This window comes from Pipistrellus kuhlii, unplaced genomic scaffold (genome assembly GCF_014108245.1).
Source record: "Pipistrellus kuhlii isolate mPipKuh1 unplaced genomic scaffold, mPipKuh1.p scaffold_m20_p_10, whole genome shotgun sequence".
Classification (NCBI taxonomy): Eukaryota; Metazoa; Chordata; class Mammalia; order Chiroptera; family Vespertilionidae; genus Pipistrellus; species Pipistrellus kuhlii.
Genome location: NW_023425405.1, coordinates 17,686,511 through 17,706,190, shown reverse-complemented (window position 1 = coordinate 17,706,190; position 19,680 = coordinate 17,686,511). Strand labels below are relative to the sequence as shown.

General features: G+C 37.6%; 1 protein-coding gene across 1 annotated transcript in view; it reads left to right on the top strand.

Moving 5' to 3' along the window:
- The window catches only part of PTN (pleiotrophin), an 86,917-nt gene that overhangs the window by 49,290 nt on the left and 17,947 nt on the right, over positions 1–19,680 (top strand). Inside the window, 2 exon segments of the mRNA XM_045577124.1 lie at positions 17,517–17,632; positions 18,525–18,698. Of these exon segments, the coding sequence (XP_045433080.1) occupies positions 17,517–17,632; positions 18,525–18,698 (290 nt within the window).

The following is a 19,680-nucleotide window of genomic DNA, read 5'->3' as shown; positions in this document are numbered from 1 at the left end:
GTTTGGAGTTGGAGGCTTTTAGAGAGCTGAGGATGTATGTTTTTACATACTAAGTGTTTCAACTAATTAACATTGTAGGTGTAGCCTTATGAAGCTATTTATGCACACTTTTCCTATATTGCTGATTGCACAATGCCTTATCAATAATAGTGTACACTTATTTTAGCTATCTTAAAGATATCAATACTGTGAGGTCAAAGAGTGTTCTAATCAGGGAAAACTCAGTCATTAGGAGTTATTTGACTCTACCCTAAATAATTTATTTGTGAATTTGTGTTTTTAAAAATAATTTCCCCATATTTTCCTTCATTTTAATGCTGGTACCTATATATTTGACAGTAGCATTTATTGTTCTTCCTGTTAATTTACTATATACCTGAAAACCAAATAGCCAAACCTGTAGAATTATATGTAAAACTCAAATGATAAATATTAATATCCTAAGGGTATCTACCACATGGTATTGTTTCATTGGTGTTGGCTCGTCAGTCTTCTGAATTTCATTCATTCATCTAGTAAGCATTGTCCAAGTGCCTAGATACTCTGCTAAGCATGGAGGTAGAAAGATCTCACAATTTGGGGAATTATATAAAGTTGCTGGATTTATATGCCAGTATAACAAGGTGTTATTGTATAGTTTGAAGAAATAACATGATCAAGATGAGCAACTACTTTAAATCTAGTTAAAATTTGTAACTGCAAGGCAATCATTTCTCATCTATTTGAGTATTGTTTCCAGCTGTCAGAGTCACATTAGCTATATTATAATCAAAGTTAATTTTGCATCCTATTATCTCTGTACAAGTTGCCAGGAATTTAACTTCATTCCTCTCTGAGAAACATTAAATGAAATTTATAGTGAGTAGATTCTAGCTTAAGGAAGACTTTTCTAACAATTTGAGCTTCTTGGAAATAGAATGTCTGATTTTCTTATTTGCTTTGTTTCTTCACCCATTTTTACCATTATATATATATATATATATATATATATATATATATATATATATATATATATATATAAAAACTATGGTCCAGTAAAACCTTCACTGTATCCTGTGAATTATTGTGAAGCAAATTATCTTTTATTTCTTAAGCTATTGATTTAAATATATTCAAATGCAGGATTTTGCAGATATTATTACATTTAAATTAATTTATTTCAAGTCAATATTGTACCACTGAGAATATAATTAATCCTGATTTTATCATCAACATAGTTTTATAGTTGCCTAATTTTAAGTAACCTGCACATTTAAATGGAATCCTTTTGATGCTTTTATTTATTATATTATTTATTATATTAAGTATTAATATAATCTTTTACTGAACAGAGTTAAAGAGAACCTTCTGTGAATTTCTCCTAAGCATATTTCTAGTTGACCTCTCCGATTGGTAATTAACTCACAGTATATCCACCTTATAATGTTGTCGTCTAACTTGAACTTTACTATCATATCAGAGGTATGTTTTAGAAGGTGTAAGAATGTCTTGAAACCAAGATACTCTGTGGCCATAAAATCACGGTCATTAGCCACTTTCTTACACGACTCAATAAGACTTACTTGGCATGACTGAACCATTTTGATTTCTTAGTTACTTTTATAAATTTCAGTATTTGGTTTAGTCCTTAGGCTAATTATTTTAGAAAGGAGGTAGTTCAGTGAGTGGGCCATTTGATGTTCTCAAAGAAAGAAAAGAAATTATGCAACCTCATTCTCTGACATGGAAACCATGCAGGAAAACGTCAGAGGATCTTGGAAGGAATAAGAAGCAATTATTTCTCATGCTCCATTATGAGACCTGACACTCACGTCCACATTCACTTACCAAGATTGTGGACAATGAGTCCTGAGAAAGGAGAATGAATAGAACCATGAGTATGAGAGAGGAGGATGGGGGAAATGGGGTAAAAATAACCATGCAAGCAGAAAAAGAAAGTAAGTGAGCTTTTAGAGGACAAGGTGAGTGAGCAGAATTACAATCCTTGGTTTTAATGTTGTTAATTTCCAAAAAGTCATTTCTTTCAGAATATTTTTTTACTAGCAAACTTTTCACCATTGCTAAAAGTATGATAAGGAATGCCAAGAATGAGGTAGACAGAATGGATAGGAATGGGGTGTCCCTACCAAACTAGAAGGCCCCTTGATGTTTTAAGCAAACCTGATGGAATGTTCTGATTTTAGATGTCACTAGGTCCCTAATGAAGTGGGTTTGCCAAGCTTCTAACAAGATTTTCCTCTTTCCCAAAGCAACACTCTGCATAACCAACTAAGCCTTTCCTTGATTTCTTTTCTTGTCTTCACCCTCCCTCCGTTCTTCTTCTTCTTCTTTTTTTTTTTTAGTCAATGAGCTCAGTCCTAAATAAAAGCTGGAGTTGTATGAACTGAACTGGCTGGAAATCGTTGCTGAAAGGCGTGCAAATCAAAGCTGGCAAGTTTCAGCTCTTCCGTTCTTGAAGGAGAGACTCACTTCAATCCAAATGGCTTCCTGGGCAATTGTGCGATTGTTCTAGGGTTTTGTTCCTGGTATAGAACCAGGCATTAATAACCCAGCCTTTGCAAGCTAAACCAAGAAAATACACACTTCATCTTTACCTTGCAGTGGCTTAGTACCCATTTGGTCACTTCCCAGGAGTGTGGGAACTGGGTAGGAAGGGATCTTACATCACTGGTGGGATGCGGGTAGTTAGAGGAGGCGGCAGCCTTCAGGCTCTGTGATATTTTCTGTTCCGCCCTAACCCAGTACAAAACAAAGGCCCTGATTCTGTTATATTAAAGATAAAAAATTTTAAAAGTAAATGAGTGGACGTAAAAGCACTGTTATGTTTATACAATGGAATATTACTCTGAGGTAAAAAATAAAATAAAATAAAATAAAATAAAATAAAATAAAATGAAGAAGAAGAAGAAGAAGAAGAAGAAGAAGAAGAAGAAGAAGAAGAAGAAGAAGAAGAAGAAGGAGAAGAAGATTGAGGAGGAGGAGGAGGAGGAGGAGGAGGAGGAGGAGGAGGAGGAGAAGGAGAAGGAGAAGGAGAAGGAGAAGGAGAAGGAGAAGGAGAAGAAGAAGAAGAAGAAGAAGAAGAAGAAGAAGAAGGGGAAGAAAGAAGAAGAAGAAGGAAATTTTATCTTTTGCCACAGCATGGATGGACCTGGAGAGCATTATGCTAAGTGAAATAAGCCAGTCAGAGAAATATGAGTACCCTATGATTTCAGTTATATGTGGAATCTACTGAAGAAAATAGAAACAAACTCATAGATACTGTACAGAGAACAGACTGACAGCTGTCAGAGGGGAGGGCGTTGGAGGGCTAGTTGGCGAAAAAGGTGAGCGATTAAGCAAAGAAAAAACAAACTCATAAATACAGATAACAGTGTGGTGATTATTAGTGGGAAAGGGGGATGGGGGAGGTAGAAGATAGTAAAGGGGAGATAAGTAGTGACATAAGGAGACTTCACTTGTGGTAGTGAATACACAATACAGATGATGTATTATAGAATTGTATACCTGAAACCTATTTAATTTATTAACCAGTGTCACCAAAAAAATTCAATTAAAAATTTTAAATAAAAAATAAATGAATAAGAGTTCCTGCAATATGAGAAAATCTAATCTAAAGATGGTTTTCAAATGTAATGTTTGAATTTCTAAATACTGTACTTTATGAAGTTGAAATGATACTTTGTTTTGTAATCATTATTAAATGTTAATTTTATTTATTTCTATTTTCTTAGTTTAGAGACATCTTTTTTTCACATGTCAAATATGTCTGAAGGCTTCCAAAAGCCTATCATGCTAGACACTCTGAATCCAGTGGTCACTGGGTAAAATGGCCATGACCGAGAGGGATTATTTCTATCCTATTACTTGAGCTTCTCCTCGCCCACCTGCCCAGTTAGATAACAAATGATCACTCATCCATTTAAAATTTATTCAGGATTTTTCTACAATATTCAAAATTCTTTGGATATACTGTTTATATATCTAGAATGTATATACTTGCAAAAGCTACCTTGAACCAATGGGAAGAAGTTGGACTATAAAGAAATTAAGTAAGTAATCAAAGAATTAGCATACATTTAATTTTTTTAACTTCTTAAAAATGTGGTTTAGAAGAAGGGTTTTTTAAGCTTTCTTGTGCATAGATGTTCACCTGGGGGCATCTCACCCTTGTCCTAGTGTAAATTCTGGTTCAGAAGGTCTGGGGTGAAGGCTTCAGAATCTGTATTTCTAACAAACTCCCGGTTCGTGTTGATGTGACTGGTCCTTACAGTAACACTTAGTGTAGCAAGGGATTTGAAAGAGAGACGTGGATGCCATCTCTAGAGTTTTATAAAAACACAAACAATCCAGTGCCTTGAACTCCTTGAATCACAACCAAGAGCAATGAGATGGTCTCTAATTTCTCTTATCCTTTTATGACTAAAAGTTTCCTCTTTCTAACAGCAATTAGCTGAAAGCATCCCGGGAGAGTCTATTTCTGAAGAGAATCCTGGTTGTTGAACTCTGAGTCAGACCAGCTCCCTCAGCAGACATTTGGTCCCTAGACTCTTGGACAGAGTTTTTGTTAGAACACTATCAGTTCCCAAAGCCTTTCATCAGCTCACATTGCATATTTATTAGGCGCTTCTAACGTAATAACTTGGCCGAGGCACACAGGGTAGCCACTGGCCAAGAAACAGTCTCTACTCCTGTTATCTTAGCATGATTGCTTCGGAAATAGCTATTTGCTTTTAAAATTTTACAACTTTGCTAAAGTGAACCTCCTTAAGGTTACTGTTAACTTCTTTTTGCTAATTCCTGTGGGCACCTATCTAGAATTTGACTTTGTTCATCAATTTTTACTTACTGGTTGTTTGGTTTCCATGGTTCAAATATTTGCTTTCTTCTTAATTCTGTTAGTACCCATAATATATTCATGTAAGAACTAATATCCTCACCTCTTGCTACCTCTTTAATTTTTACTCTATGTCCTGGGCAATCCTAAGTCTTCCTACTTATTGAGAGAGCATCTGCTGACTGCTTTAATTTCTACTTTCTTGAAATGCTCTTGTAAGGCTTTGATATCGTCAAGTTCATTCATACTGATTTCCCTCCCTATTGATATCAATTTATTGGAGAGGTTTTTAAAACCCTGGGTTACAATTCTGGAACTTATTATTTCTTTGGTTGTATCAGAGGTTAATACATGTCTTTTGAAATTTCATGGACAAACCAATTTGGTATTATTGTCCCCTAGATTAATAGATGCTTTTCCAATGACAAAACATCACTATTTATGTTGTTAAAACTCCCTGTCTTGATGTATATATAGTTTACTGATTTTGTGGAATAACTTTTCCCATTCTTTCACTTTCATCCTTTAAAAATAATTTCCTTCCTTCCTTTATTTTACTCATATTATTTATTTTTGTAATCATTTTATTAATGTGATTGTCCATAATGTTAAATAAAGGCATTGTGCATGGAAATAAATAAATAAATAATAATCAATACATATTTAAAAATGGGTCCCAAGCAATGGTTCCATATTGCTTGCTTGACAGCCTGTGTTTTTTTAATTACTGTGTTTAGTCTATTTGCATTAAATGCAATTATTCATCTGTTTAGGTTTCAATATACTTTCTTTTTTTAAAATATATTTTATTGATTTTTTGCAGAGAGGAAGAGAGAGGGATAGAGAGTTAGAAACATTGATGAGAGAGAAACATTGATCAGCTGCCTCCTGCACACCCCCTACTGGGGATGTGCCTGCAACCAAGGTACATGTTCTTGACCAGAATTGAACCCGGGACCTTTCAGTCTGCAGGCCAACACTCTATCCACTGAGCCAAACCGGTTATGGCTCTATATACTTTCTTTTTATCCCATCTGTGCTTTATTCCTTTGTTCCTCCTTTCCTGATTATTTTGGGCTAATCAAACCTTATTTTAAGTTTTCAACTTTAATTTTTACATTCTTTTTAACTATAACTCTTTGAATTAGTTCTTTTAGAAGTTTCTCTAGGATTTTCCCTATGTATTCTTGACACATAAGTTTCTATTTCAAATGAACATTATACTATTTTATGTAAAATGCCAAAAATTTCCACAAAACAATACAATTCTCTTCCCTCCATTTTCATTTCATTGTTGTCATATAATTTACTTCTACATATGCTATAAACCCCATAACAATTTATTACTTTTACTTTAAATAAGTTATCGATTTAAAAAATAACAAAAAGCTAGCTTTTAAAAAAATATATTTTATTGATTTTTTTTACAGAGAGGAAGGAGAGGGATAGAGAGTTAGAAACATCATCAATCAGCTGCCTCTTGCATCATATTATCAACATATTGGGGATGTGCCCGCAACCAAAGCACATGCCCTTGACTGGAATCGAACCTGGGACCTTTCAGCTCTCAGGCCGATGCTCTATCCACTGAACCAAACTGGTGTCAGCAAAAGCTAGCTTTTTATAATTATACATATATAGGCCTTTCAATCCATCTTATAGTTCTGAATTATGCATACAAATTTACATACCTGTATAAAATATATAGAGATATATTTAATTATATATATATTAACATTTATAATATGCTAGAGGCCTGGTGCACGAAATTTGTGCACTCAGGGTCGTCCCTCAGCCTGGCCTGTGCCCGCTGGCAGCCTGGGAGCCCCCAGATCGATGCCCCACAGAGGGAGGCCCTGCCCACCAAGCTGGGACTCTGTGATTGATGGCAGCCAGCACAGAGGGAGGCTAATACTCACCCTGCCCAGGCTCTGTGATCCGTGCTGTGTGTGTAGAGGGCGGCCCTGCCCACCAGGCCTGGCCTCTGCCAGTCATTCCCACCCACAGGGCTGGGGCTCCGGGGTCAATCACAGAGCAGAGGGAGGTTCCTCCTACCCAGCCCGGCTCAGCCATTGATCGCCACCCACAGGGAGGCGCTGCCCACCCTGTCAGGGCTTTGTGATCAATGCTGGCCCTGGCAGCTGGGGCTTTGTCTGACCTAATTAGCATATTAGCATTTTATTATAGTATAGATAAAGAAATGTTCAGTATATTACAGCCTTATAATATTTCCCTTTAGTCTTACAACTGTCTTTAGAATTTATTGCAGAGAAAATATGCTGGCATCAAATCTTTTCAGCCTTTCCCCCTGATGATACTGTATTCACTTGCTCTCAGTTTTGAGATATATGAGTATGGTTTGTGATGTTTTTCTGCTAGCAAATGTTGTTCCATTGATGTCTGGAAATAATCTGTCATTTTTATTGTGGTTCCACTCTATATGATGTGCTTCTCTCCCAGTTGCTTTGTTTTGTTTGGGTTTTCTGTTTTGTTTGTTTCTTTATGTTCGGTGCTCAGCAGTTTGGATGGGAGTACCTGTGAGAGGCTCTCTTCATATTTGTCATGCTTGGGGGTTGTTGAGCTTCCTGGTTCTGTGGGTGGAGTTTTCATACAGTTTTAGAAGTTTTCAGTGACTGTTGCTTTAGACACTCTGGTGCTACATCCCTCCCCTCTCTACTTCTGGAATTCTTTCACTGGAGTATGAGAAATTCTTTAACACTATCCCACGGGACACTTAGGCACTATTCATTAAAAATATATATATATTGCTCCATTTTAAAGCTTAGATCATTTATTTTGATTTCTTTTGAAATTCAGGGACTCTTCTGCTGCATTTAATTTGTTGTTAATCCACCCAGCAAACATTTCGTATGTATTTTTCAGTTCTAGAATGTCTATTTGAACCTTTTTACAATTTCTAATTTTCTGCTGTTATTCCCCATTTATTATCGTGGTGTTTCCATTTTCTCTTAGGGATTGTTGATAATATGAGTCAAATCTGTCATGCTCTGGTCAGCTAATTCCAGCCTTTATGCCATCTTGGAATGTATTTCTATTGACTGCAGTTCCTCTTTATTACGTCTTGCTTCATAGAAAGTAATAACCAGTTCCTTCTCAAGTCCAAATGTAAAAGTCTGCAGTAGACTAATACAGAGACTTAGGTCCTCTTCACAATTCTCACTTCCCTGGGGCCGGACCTTGTGGCAAAAGTAGAAGAGCTGCTCCCCGTGGCTGCTTGGTGCTGCCTCAAGCCTCTGCCTTACAATGCCATCTGACATTTATTCTTTCTCTGCCTCCCCCAAATACAGGTTAATGTGGGACAATGCTCATTGCTTAGCTGTACAGGAGTGAACATGAAAATATGCATGCATGCTGCTTTGTTAATTATGTTTTTAATTGAGTCACTGTATCTGCACAAATATAGCCACCAGTTATCAAAGCTGCTGTTTGAACTCAGTAGTGAACAAAGCCATCCTGAGGTGTTTAGAAGAGTAGGAAAATGTGTTAGCAATCTTGACAGAAGTACCTTTATTGGAAGGTGAGAGCTGCGTATTTTTTAATGTGGTTTCTCACTGAGCTAGGGTGAATGAGTATGGATTTGTGTTTTCAGTCAACATGGAGCATTTATCCCTAACTTATTAGTACTATTGACTCTTGCTTTGAGAAATTAATTTAATTTGCCAATGCAGGTGCCGTTCTTTTGACTTTTACTGCTAAAAAATTGAGACGTGTCCCCTTAATTTTGCAGAAGATATTTTGGCAAGAATATCAGACACTCCTCTTTTATTATAAAAAGTGTTGCTTTTGGTTACACAAAAAATATGGCTTATGCTCTCATTGTCTTGTTCTCCTTCAGGAGGATATAATTCACACCTGTATCTTCCTTATGATTATCCTGTTATGTTGTGTATAGTAGGTGGTCACTACATATTCACTGATAATAATTATGATTTCAAAAGCTTGCCTGCTATGGTGTCAGTTTATACCACATTTTCTTCTTTTACTAAAAGAAAAAGAAAAAACATAGAACTGTTTACTGCAAATTGGTTTCATGATTCCTCACCTAAAAGTCTGGCCTATTCAACTTCTTGCATTAGAAATGCTTTCCATTCCAAATTTAGTCATCAAAATTCAAACCACTGCAATAGGTTGTTGTGCCAACCTCTTTATGGAGAAAATTGACTCAAGTTAAAAAAAAAATAAAATAAATAAATAAATAAATAAAAAACTCCCTCCAAACCAAGGCTCTTTAGCTGTTCAAAAAATAAATAAAATGTATTTTAGTTACTCTCCCCGAGAATGCCCAGTGCTCAGTACATCCCCTGGGATGACTTTTTATATTTTCTGCGAGCTTTCCCACCCTCGGACTGCAGTATGATTTCTACAACCAGAACTTGCTACTGTTCTTCAGAGTCCTGCCTTTTCGAAGAGAAGATAGGACATAAAGATAAAGATATAATTCATCCAGCATTAATTTGTGCTAAGAAAAAATTAAAGCCAAGTAGGGCCACAAAGATGTGTGAAGTTGGTGCTATTTTAGACATTGTGGTCCTTTATATTGGATACAAGACTATTTATTATTGTGCTATTTTATTCATTTTTTAAAACAAATATATATTGATATCTATGTGTCAAACACTGTTCTAAATCTTTTAGGTGAACAAAACAACAAAAAGATAGTCTGCTTTCCCTTAAAGGACTTATTTCTGAAGGAAGAAGCATAGAAGTGTTATATGCACTATTATATGCACACATACCCAATCACACATGCACATCCTGAAAATTATACTATTATTTCAGAAACTTCGGATAGAACTGCAGCATTAGAGAATGTCCTAAATGTCTGCCTTTCTAAAAGGATACCCAGAGGTCCATGTCTTGTATTGCTCATAGTTCTTCCTTAGAGGAGAATTTTCCTTATGGCTGGTGTATGGGAACCAGTTGAATAGCTGTGAGGAATCTTAAGAACCTTCCTTGATTTTTCAGTGTCTGCCTTGCAAGACAGCGTTGTTAGTCTTTGCTTGCTTTGTGTCTGACAGTGTATGTTTTTATTTTATTTTATTTTCATTGTTGACACTATTACAGATGTCCCTATGTTGCCCCCTTTACCCATGTACACCTGGCTCCCACCCCCTTCCTTCTGGCCATCACAACACTGTCTAACTCTGTTAAAGTAACTGCTAGGAGTGGTAATGGAAGACAATAAAGTGAAGGAGACTTGAAAAGGTTTGGCTAATACATATAATGTTCTAGAAGGCTCACGTTATTTTTTCCAGTTTTAAAAATATATATTTTATTGATTTTTTTTACAGAGGAAGAGAGAGGAATAAAGAAATAGAAACATCAGTGAGAGAGAAACATCAACCAGTTGCCTCTTGCACACCCCCTACTGGGGATGTGCCCACAACCAATGTACATGCCTTTGACTGGAATCGAACCTGGGACCTTTCAGTCCGCAGATGGATGCTCTATCCACTGAGCCAAACCAGTTTTGGCTATTTTTTTTCCAGTTGTATTTGCTACAGTGCATGCGTTAATAATGTGCCTCTTGTACATTCAAGGGATGTGGAATGGGCATGGTACAGTGAGCTCCAAGATAAAGAGGACAGACAGTATTGCATCTGCAAACGCATTGTTGAAGGTGAAATCTTTGCACTAGACCTTGGAAGGTGATGAGGGTTTGCCAGGTAGAGAAGTTTGGGAAAGGACTTTCCATCGCATGGGATCAATTGATTGAAACCATGTGCTTGGGTTTAGCACATTATAAGCACTGAGAGAGAGAAAGTGGAATGGCTTTCTGGGAGGAAAGAAGCTTTGAGATATTATAGACACCGTAGCTTCAGAGGAGAACAGAAAGAGGAGACAAGGTAGTGGGAAGCTGAATTAGAGACAGCACTATCATCTGTAACAGGGGGAACTAGATTGCCGGTTTTGCTCAGTGAAAATTCAGTATTTTTTTATTTTATTATAGGAAAACTAAAGGCCCTGTGCACGAAATTCATGGATGCGTAGGGTCCCTAGGCCTGGCCAGGGATCAGGGCCGATCAGGTTCCCCACCTCCCTGCCTCCTCCTTCCCTTGCCCCTCTGCACCCTGCCATTGCTGCTGGTTGCTCACCATGTTCTGTGCCACCCCCTGGTGATCAGCACACTTCATAGCAAGCGATTAAACTCCCATTCTCCCGGTTGAACTTCCAAGGGGACACTGCATATTACATATATATATGTGAAGCTCACTTTTTACAATCTCTAATCTCAAACCTTTGTGGGACAAACTTAATATTTATGTCTACAACCAAGGAAAGGAAGTTCCAGAGACATGAAAGATATTGCTTCATTATTTGCCAGAGATGGGATTCTCTCTTTGTTCTGATTTATTCTAAAACTTTTGCTTGTTCCTCTCTATATCAAGTTGCAACAGATAGGTATAAAAAGGGTTAAAAGGAAACTAGAAAATTCTTAAAGTCCTTCTCCAGTTATTTTCGATTATAACTAATGAAAGCAGTAAAGAAATAATACAACCAACTCAAGTCCCTTTGAACTCGTTTGGCTCCAAAAAATAATTGAATAAACAGACCTTCACATCACAGTCATATTATAAAGGAAAATCAAATACATTTCCATTGAATACTTGTTTCAGTTGATTTATTTTTTCATTTCTCATTCCTGAATGCCTTTGTGTATTTGGAGTTGAATTTGAAGTAGAAACCAATTTTCAAGCAACCTACACAACCTTGTAAAAATTAATAGGGGGCATGGGGGAAAAGGCTAAAATGCTTTTAGTCAAAATGGATTTTCTAATATATTACCAAGTCAGAAAACATGAATAGAAGAGCACTCTGGGATATTTGTGTTTAAGTGAAATAAATGATTATTAATATTATTCTTGGTAAAGGTGAACATTTCTTAAAATGATAATTTGGTTGTTTATTTTTTTTTAATATGACTTTATATACTAACACAGATGGTAAGCTGGTAAGGTTTCAGGTTTGAGTGGGCTGTTTACCAGTTAACCAATAGGAGTGAGAACTTGTTGGTTGCTGATTTTTGATCAAAGCTTGGTGGATCCAGAAGAAAACGGGTCTATCAGGAGAAGGTGGTGGCTACTTATTGAATTCCTAACAAATTGTAAAAGCTCAGAAGCACAAGGAAGACCATCTCAGCTCAGAAGAGAATAATGAGGAATGGCAAGTGATAATTGGGGGCCTCTGATGTAAGAGATATCATATTTCACTAGCTCTCAGTCATATGGAAGAAGTAATCCATAACCATGCTACCCAAATAATAGTCCACTTCTAGTCACTCTTTAAAAAAAAAAAAAAAAATCCTCACCCGAAGATATATATTTTGTTAATTTACTTTCTGTTTTAGGAGTAGAAAAGGGGAGATAGATAGAAACACTGATGTGAGAAAGGTTGATCAGCACCCCAATCCGGGATCAAACTCACAATTTAAGTATGTGGCCTGGCTGGGAATTGAACCGGCAACCTTTTGGTGTACGGAAGGATGTGCCAACTAACCGAGCTACCCGGCCAGGGCTTCTCTCCTAGTTATTCTTCATGACATTGTCTTTTTCATTTCTTTCACAAGATAAACCAAAGTCAGAAATTATTTATGCATATATTTACTTGTTCATCTGTTCACGTGTAATTTTCTAATTTTCTAATTAAATGTAATCATTGTGGAGTCAGTAATGCTGTCCACCTTGTTCAGCTCCTTGTCTCCACTGCCTAGAACAATTTTTGCTAAAAGGATACCACTCTTACACATACTACATTGTTTGTGAATAATTGAGTAAATGGATACATTATGTGTAATAATTCAAGTATCAATTAACATTAATATAAACCAATATTTATGAAGTGCTCTGTAACAGAATTTCTAGCAATAGTGGTTTTGTTCGCTTCATAGAGAACTTCAGGGAAATTAAATCTTTGGCCTTCATTTAATCCCTGACTTCAGTTAGTTTACAGTTAAGAAAGGGAAATGCAAAATAGTTGCCCATTCTTTATACTTCATGACAATAGTATAGTTTGTATGAGAGCATGGTGAATTGTGATTGGCTATTTATGTGTCAGTGCCAACTTTATTGAAGTGCAAGCTTCATGAGAAGCAAAAAGGTCTGCCTTAGCACTTGTAACTGTTGTATCCTGAGAATACAGCTCGATGGCTGGCATGAGGTAGGTGCTTCCAAAATGTTTAATGCAATTTGGGGAGGAAGAAAGTGTCAGGATACCTTTGGAATCTTCCTCACATAGAAACAGGTGGATTAGACAATCATATACTTTACAAAGTGTTTCCCCTAATATTTTTTTGTACCCACCTGGCACCACACACAACCACCACCACAACATTATGAACTGTATTCCCTGTGCTGTACTTTACATTCCCATGACTGTGTGGTAACTACCCATCCGCACTTCTCAGTCTCTTCACCTTTATCACCCAGCCCAGCTCCCTATCCTCCGGCAACCTTCAGTCTGTTCTCTGTATCTGTGAGTTTGTTTCTGTTTCCTTTGTTTGTAAAGTACATGATTGTCTAACCACTATGCTATCCACCTGAAACTAATACAAAATAATATTGAATGTAAACTCTAGTTGAAAAAATTTTAAAAGATGGTTAATCATTAACAAAAAAAAACAAACAAAAACAAACAGAAACAGATGGGGCAGCTACCAAAAGATAGCAAAACTAAAACCGAAGGACAGGTTTAAAAGCAAAACTCAAGACAGATTCTTTCCTCCAAACCTCAGAATAAAAGAGAGTGGGAGCAAACCACCACAACCAGACCCCAGTGCTATGGTGCTATTAGTGTCTGAACAAAAGAAGGCAGAGGGAAGCAGCAGAGCATCTGACCGGTCCGACAGTGGGAAACCCTGAAACAGCCCATACACATCACTGTAAATCATGGTGAGGCAACCTGAGAATAGAAGCTGACTCCATCATGACTCATTCAGAACAGGAACCCATAGTGAGGATAAATGGCTGGTAATAAAATCAAAATTGATTAGGAGAACAACAATAGAAACAAAAGAGAGAGAAGGTCCAGCTAAAGTAGGGACAGGAAAATAAAACCAGGGAATCTCAGAAACATAGTGTCCCATTTTACCATGATATGGAAAGAACAGGAAAAGGAATTTTGTGAAGCTGGAACAGTTGTAAATATGATATAGAGAAATGTATTGAGGTCAAATATCTTGTAAAGTATTTAAAAGGAAAAATAAAAAATAAAATAATAAACATAAAAGCAGTGAAAGAAACAAAAACAAAAGCCTGTAATATACTACTTCAAATTATTTAGAAAACAAGGACATGATACAAGATGTAAAAGAGCCTCATGAATCATAATTAGAAAAGTGCAGGAATGAGGTGACAGAACTCATGTGACAATTATAAATAGAAAGAAAAATATTTTATAAATGAAGATTTAGTTCCTTCTAGTTTGAAGGAACACAAGATTAAATATTAAAGTTAAATATTGCTTGCTATTATCTTCTAATTATCTTAAGGTATTTTTGTCTTTTGCTTTTAGATTGATTATATTAGGAAGCTCAGAGGGTAATGCTTGTTATTTTTTACTTTAAAAGCACTTCATTATAGTAAGTAATAAGAGTGAGGATAAATTAACTCTATTCATCAAGTAGTGCTATATTTCTTAGTTTCTGGTTAGCTCTATGTCCATATCTTGCTTTTACATGACAGGCTTGTCAAGTAGTTGCTATGATCATTCCCACTTTGCAGAAGTCAAAACAGTGGTGGTGATTTGCCCATGGACATTCTAAAAATTAGATGGGGGAGCTAAAATTTGAGCCAAAGCTTCTGCTTCCAAATCCCATGTTAGTCCTTCCACAGAGATCAGGATGGGACAGATTCTAGCCTCTTTGTCTTCTGTTTACACCAGATGTTAGTCATCTTTAAAACTCCCAGATCCTATTAACATGTTAAAGAAAAGGGAGCTCTCTTTTCCTTCTAATCGGCTAATTTTTCAAGAGAAGAGACAATAAACTAGCACTTTCTTTATGTTCCTTTCATTGTTGAGCTTCAGACTCATTAGTGACAGAGATTTCTTAATAATAATTTCCAAACACCAGCCCCCATCAATGATAATCTTCTACTTAACCATTAAACCCTATGACATGGGTTTAATGCCAGGGTAAATGCAACGAAGCTGGCAGTAGAAGGTGAAAAATAAGTAAATTATTCAAAAGAACTGAGCCCGCTTAGCAAGCATTCCTCTTCCACTGTTTTATGCCTCTCAGTTTGAAAAGTAAGTCATGATCCTGACCACTTTCTTAACATCATTTCTCTTGCCTCTTTTCTATTGGAGAGCAAGCAGGCTTACAAATATAAAATTAGGTATATAGAGGCTATAAGCTACTTGATGCTAAGGACAAATAATCAACTATGCAAATATCACCTACAAGGGGGGACCCATTATCCACACATGTACTAATTACTAAAGAATTTACTACAACAGCAAGGTAGCAGAATGGTTTTTTTGTTGTTGTTGTTTTTGTTTTTAAATCAATCTTTATTGTTCATATTATTACAAAGGTTCCTCATTTCTTCCCCCCTCCACTAGGTTCCCCCCCCCCACCCTCCGCCCTTTTCCCCTCCCCAATTGTCCTCATCCATAGGTGCACAGTTTATGTTCAGTCTCTTCCTCCCTCCCTTTCCCCGATAGTAAATCCCTTTTCAGATAGTAAATCAGTTACTTAGCATTTTCTCATATCAATAATACCTCCACATGCCCAAAGATACACTTCACACAAAAGACACTTCCAAATAGGTCAACCAACCTCATCCAGGCCCCGCACAAGGCACTCACAGATCAACACCCCAGCGCTATACTAACTCAACATATCCAGATCTAAGCCTTCGTCACTTGATTCAGCAGACCCTCAAGTTCCTGCAAAAGTTTCCAGCCATGTCTGAGAGGCAGCCTTGGGGCGGGGGCAGGCGAGGAGCGAGCTGTTCCGGGCCTGGTTGCTTCGGGCCTGGCCTCTGTTGCTCTGGTCCGTTCTACAACCAGCTGCTCCGGGTCTGGCCTCTGCCACTCCCGACCTGGTTGCTCAGGGCTTGGCTGCTGCTGCTCCGGGCCTGGCCGCTCCCAGCCTGGCAGCTGCTGCTCCAGGCCTGGCCGCACCTGACCTGGCTGCTCCGTGCCTGGCCGCTCCAAGCCTGGCAGCCGCTGCTCCAGGCCTGGGGTAGCAGCATGTTAATTGGGTATTGTTTGGGCATACTGGGATTTTTTGGATAATTTTAATCATCTCTTTTCTAAACCCTCTTACTTTCTTCTTTCAAATAATATTTATTCATTTTATCTACCCAGAAAAATCTAAGCTCTCAAAATATAGTCTTAAGCCAAATGTTGACAAAACATAAGGAAGGGAGAAGAGGTTGAGAAGAAGAAAGATATTCTCCAATTTAAACCTGTTTCTGATCACATATTTTACACAGGTGACTCCCTGTACACATAGACTTGTGTGTATTTCTCCTTAGAACTTCTCAAGCTGAAATGCACCATTTACCAATTCCTTAAACTCTGGATTGTTATAAATTAGTATCAAAACCAGGTAGAGTGCATTTCCCTTCTACTAAATCTCCAACCCTCATCTCAATTTGTATCTCTCCTCCCTTCCTCACGCTACAGTTATAACTTTTTAATAGACCATTCTGTTACTCAAGCATAATTTCATGTGGGATTTTCTCCCAGAAATTAAGTGAATCTAACTTACTACAAGAAAGCTTTTTGAAAGTAATTATAAAATAGAAGTTCAGCAATGTAAAACTAGAAATAGGTGAGTTGCTGCAATCGATGCCTCAGTGTATTCACTGGGAAGTGGGTTGTCCTGGGGCTTGGACAGAGATTTCTCAAGTTCGTTTTGGCCAGGTGATCATAATGACACTCTGACACTCAGCTATCACAAGTGCCTTCAAACTCTAAGGAAATTTTCTAATGTTATTCTGGGATTTTTTATTCATATCAAATGTAGAGAATTTCAAATTGAGTGAGTGTGAATTCTTCATTATCCTATAGTTTAGAGTTATTTTAGCACGTGTGTTTTGTGTGTTTGCTAGATATATATAAAGGTGTGCTATCCCTACTTCTGTTTTGTGTTTCCATTTTTGGTAGTTCAGTGAGTAATGGAACAGTGATGATAATAAGTAATCATAATCATGGAACATGGTAAAAACCTCAGTGATACTAGTCAATACTGATAGAGGATAATAGCAAACATAATTTTGCACAGATAATCCACTCATTGTGTCCATTCAAATTATCCATGGGGAGTTCAACATCACAGTTGTTCCTAGGAATTCTCAAGAGTTATAGCTATTGGCATTACCAAGCATCACTCACTGTCAGCAAAACTTACTGTAGGAGTCTGCTCAAACACATGCCATCAAATTCCTTTGCTCTGTCTTTCTTGAGTCATACATAGCAAATGGGTGTGGGTGAAGTCTTACACAAACTGTTGGATTTTGTCATGACTGATTGCAAAAGAGAACTTATTTCGGTGGAGAGACAAGACAGAATGTACATAAGGTAATTGATACAGATCTTTCTAAAATTGAATATTCTAGAAATGGAAAGGGAGCCTTCTGTTAAGGAGTTCCAGGAGCCTTCCTCTCTAACTTTGGCTGATACCACCTTCTTCTGTTTCTCTGTTTATTCCCAGAATGCAGTCCCAACAGTACCTGCAGCAGCGCCGAAAATTTGCAGCTGCCTTCTTGGCATTCATTTTCATTTTGGCAGCTGTGGACACTGCTGAAGCAGGAAAGAAAGAGAAACCAGGTAAGCAGTAGGGTTATGAAGGCAAAGCTCTTCACTGATTAATCTCCTTCTAATCCCACTACCTGATTTTTGTCCTTTCTCTTCCTTCCTCACTCTCTCATCTCTCCTCTCACGCCTCCTTCCTTTCTCTCTTTCTTCCTTCCTACTTCCCCCCTTCCCATTTTTTCCTCCTAATATTTCAAGAAATTTAAGTGACATTCCTTCTCCTCCCCTCTCCCCCCCCACTGTAAAGTCCTGAAATATAGATGATGATCATTATCATAATTATCATATTAGCAGCTATTATGGTACAGACCATTGACCAGGAATCAGGTGTTTTACTTATGTTGCCTCTTTCTTCAAAAAGAGTCCTTCAAGGAATTTTTGTTTTATGTCTAAAGAAGGAAACTGAGGCTCAGAGAAGTTGACGCACCCTTTCCATATAACTCTCAATGGGTAGTCTGTGGAGCTGGGGAGTCAGTTTCCACCACATTTATATTATGCTATTCCGTCTATAAAACAGAGAAATGAACAAAGACTTGCACTGAAAAAGCTAACTGACAACTGTTGTTTCTAATAGAATGTTTTCTCACCTTTTAGGTTTAACTGTTTTTAACCATCTTCTCTTTCATAGAAATGTCTGCTTCTAAGAGGTGTCAGTAAATCACTTAGCACAGCTCCTGGCACATAGTAAGAGTTACATTAATATTAGCTCTAGCTCCTTTCGCAGTTTCCTTTCTCCCTGGTCTTGGTCATTCATTCCGCTAACCCCTATCAGGTTCCCACTATTTATTGGACACTAAAGATAGAGGTAAAAAGCACAGACCCTGTAATTCAGGCGCTCAGGAATGAACTTAGTTTTATGTAGGCGATAAAGAGCCTTCTGGTGTTGATTATGTCTCCTTTCTTCCAGAAAAGAAAGTGAAGAAGTCTGACTGTGGAGAATGGCAGTGGAGTGTGTGTGTGCCCACCAGCGGAGATTGTGGGCTGGGCACCCGGGAGGGCACCCGGAGTGGAGCTGAGTGCAAACAAACCATGAAGACCCAGAGATGTAAGATCCCCTGCAACTGGAAGAAGCAGTTTGGAGGTGAGTCCCATCCCTGTGGTCCTACTGGTTGTATCTTTCAGTCTGACATAATTCTTGCATTCTTCCACCAAATTTATTTTAAATGAATTTATTTTATCAGATGCAAAATAACAAGACATTTTGCCTAACCCTGGAGTTTCTCAACCTCAGCACTATGAACTAGCATTTTGGACAAGATAGTTTTTGTTGTGAGGGTCTGTTCTGTAGATTGTAAGATATTTAGCACCATCTTTGGCTTCTACCCACTAGTCTCTGTTGCACTGCCCACCTCCACAAACTATGACAACTGAAATGTCTCCAGGTATTGCCTAATGTTAAATAGTCCTTATTAAGTACTGCTGCCTTACCCATAGGGACAAAAATATACTCTTGATTCCTCCTAATAGTGTTTGTTGATCTTTTTCTCTTTTTTTCTGTTCTTTTTCTAAGTTCCTTGTATCTTTATTTCCTCTTTTCTTATTTAATGTCTTCTTTCTCCTGATCTCTTTCTGTTACTTTCAGGCCCTCTCTCTCGTTTGATCTTTCCCCACCCTCCACTCTGGTTCATAGACTTACAGAATCCAGCAGGGCTGATTATAGCCATTTCTCATGGATTTTCCCCCCACTGATTATTGCCAGTCTAACTGTCCTTAACTACCTATTTGAGAAGGAATCTTTCAACATATTTAACCAGAGACTAGAGAGATGGGAGGGGAGGAAGTTGGGTGGCCTCTGACTATAGAAGGACAGCCCAAGGGATCCTTGCCTTGGAACTGTTCTGTGTATAAGTGTCGGTGGTGATCACTTGTATCTATGTATGGGATAGAGTTGCACAGAACTAAATCTCCATCTACCACACTCATACCCAAATGAATGCATGTCAAACTGGCAAAAGCTGAGTAAATTCTGTGGAATGTATCAATTTCCTGATTGTGCCATTGGACTATAGCTATAGAAGACATTACAACTGAGGGTATATGGGTTCTCTCTTATTTTTTACAAT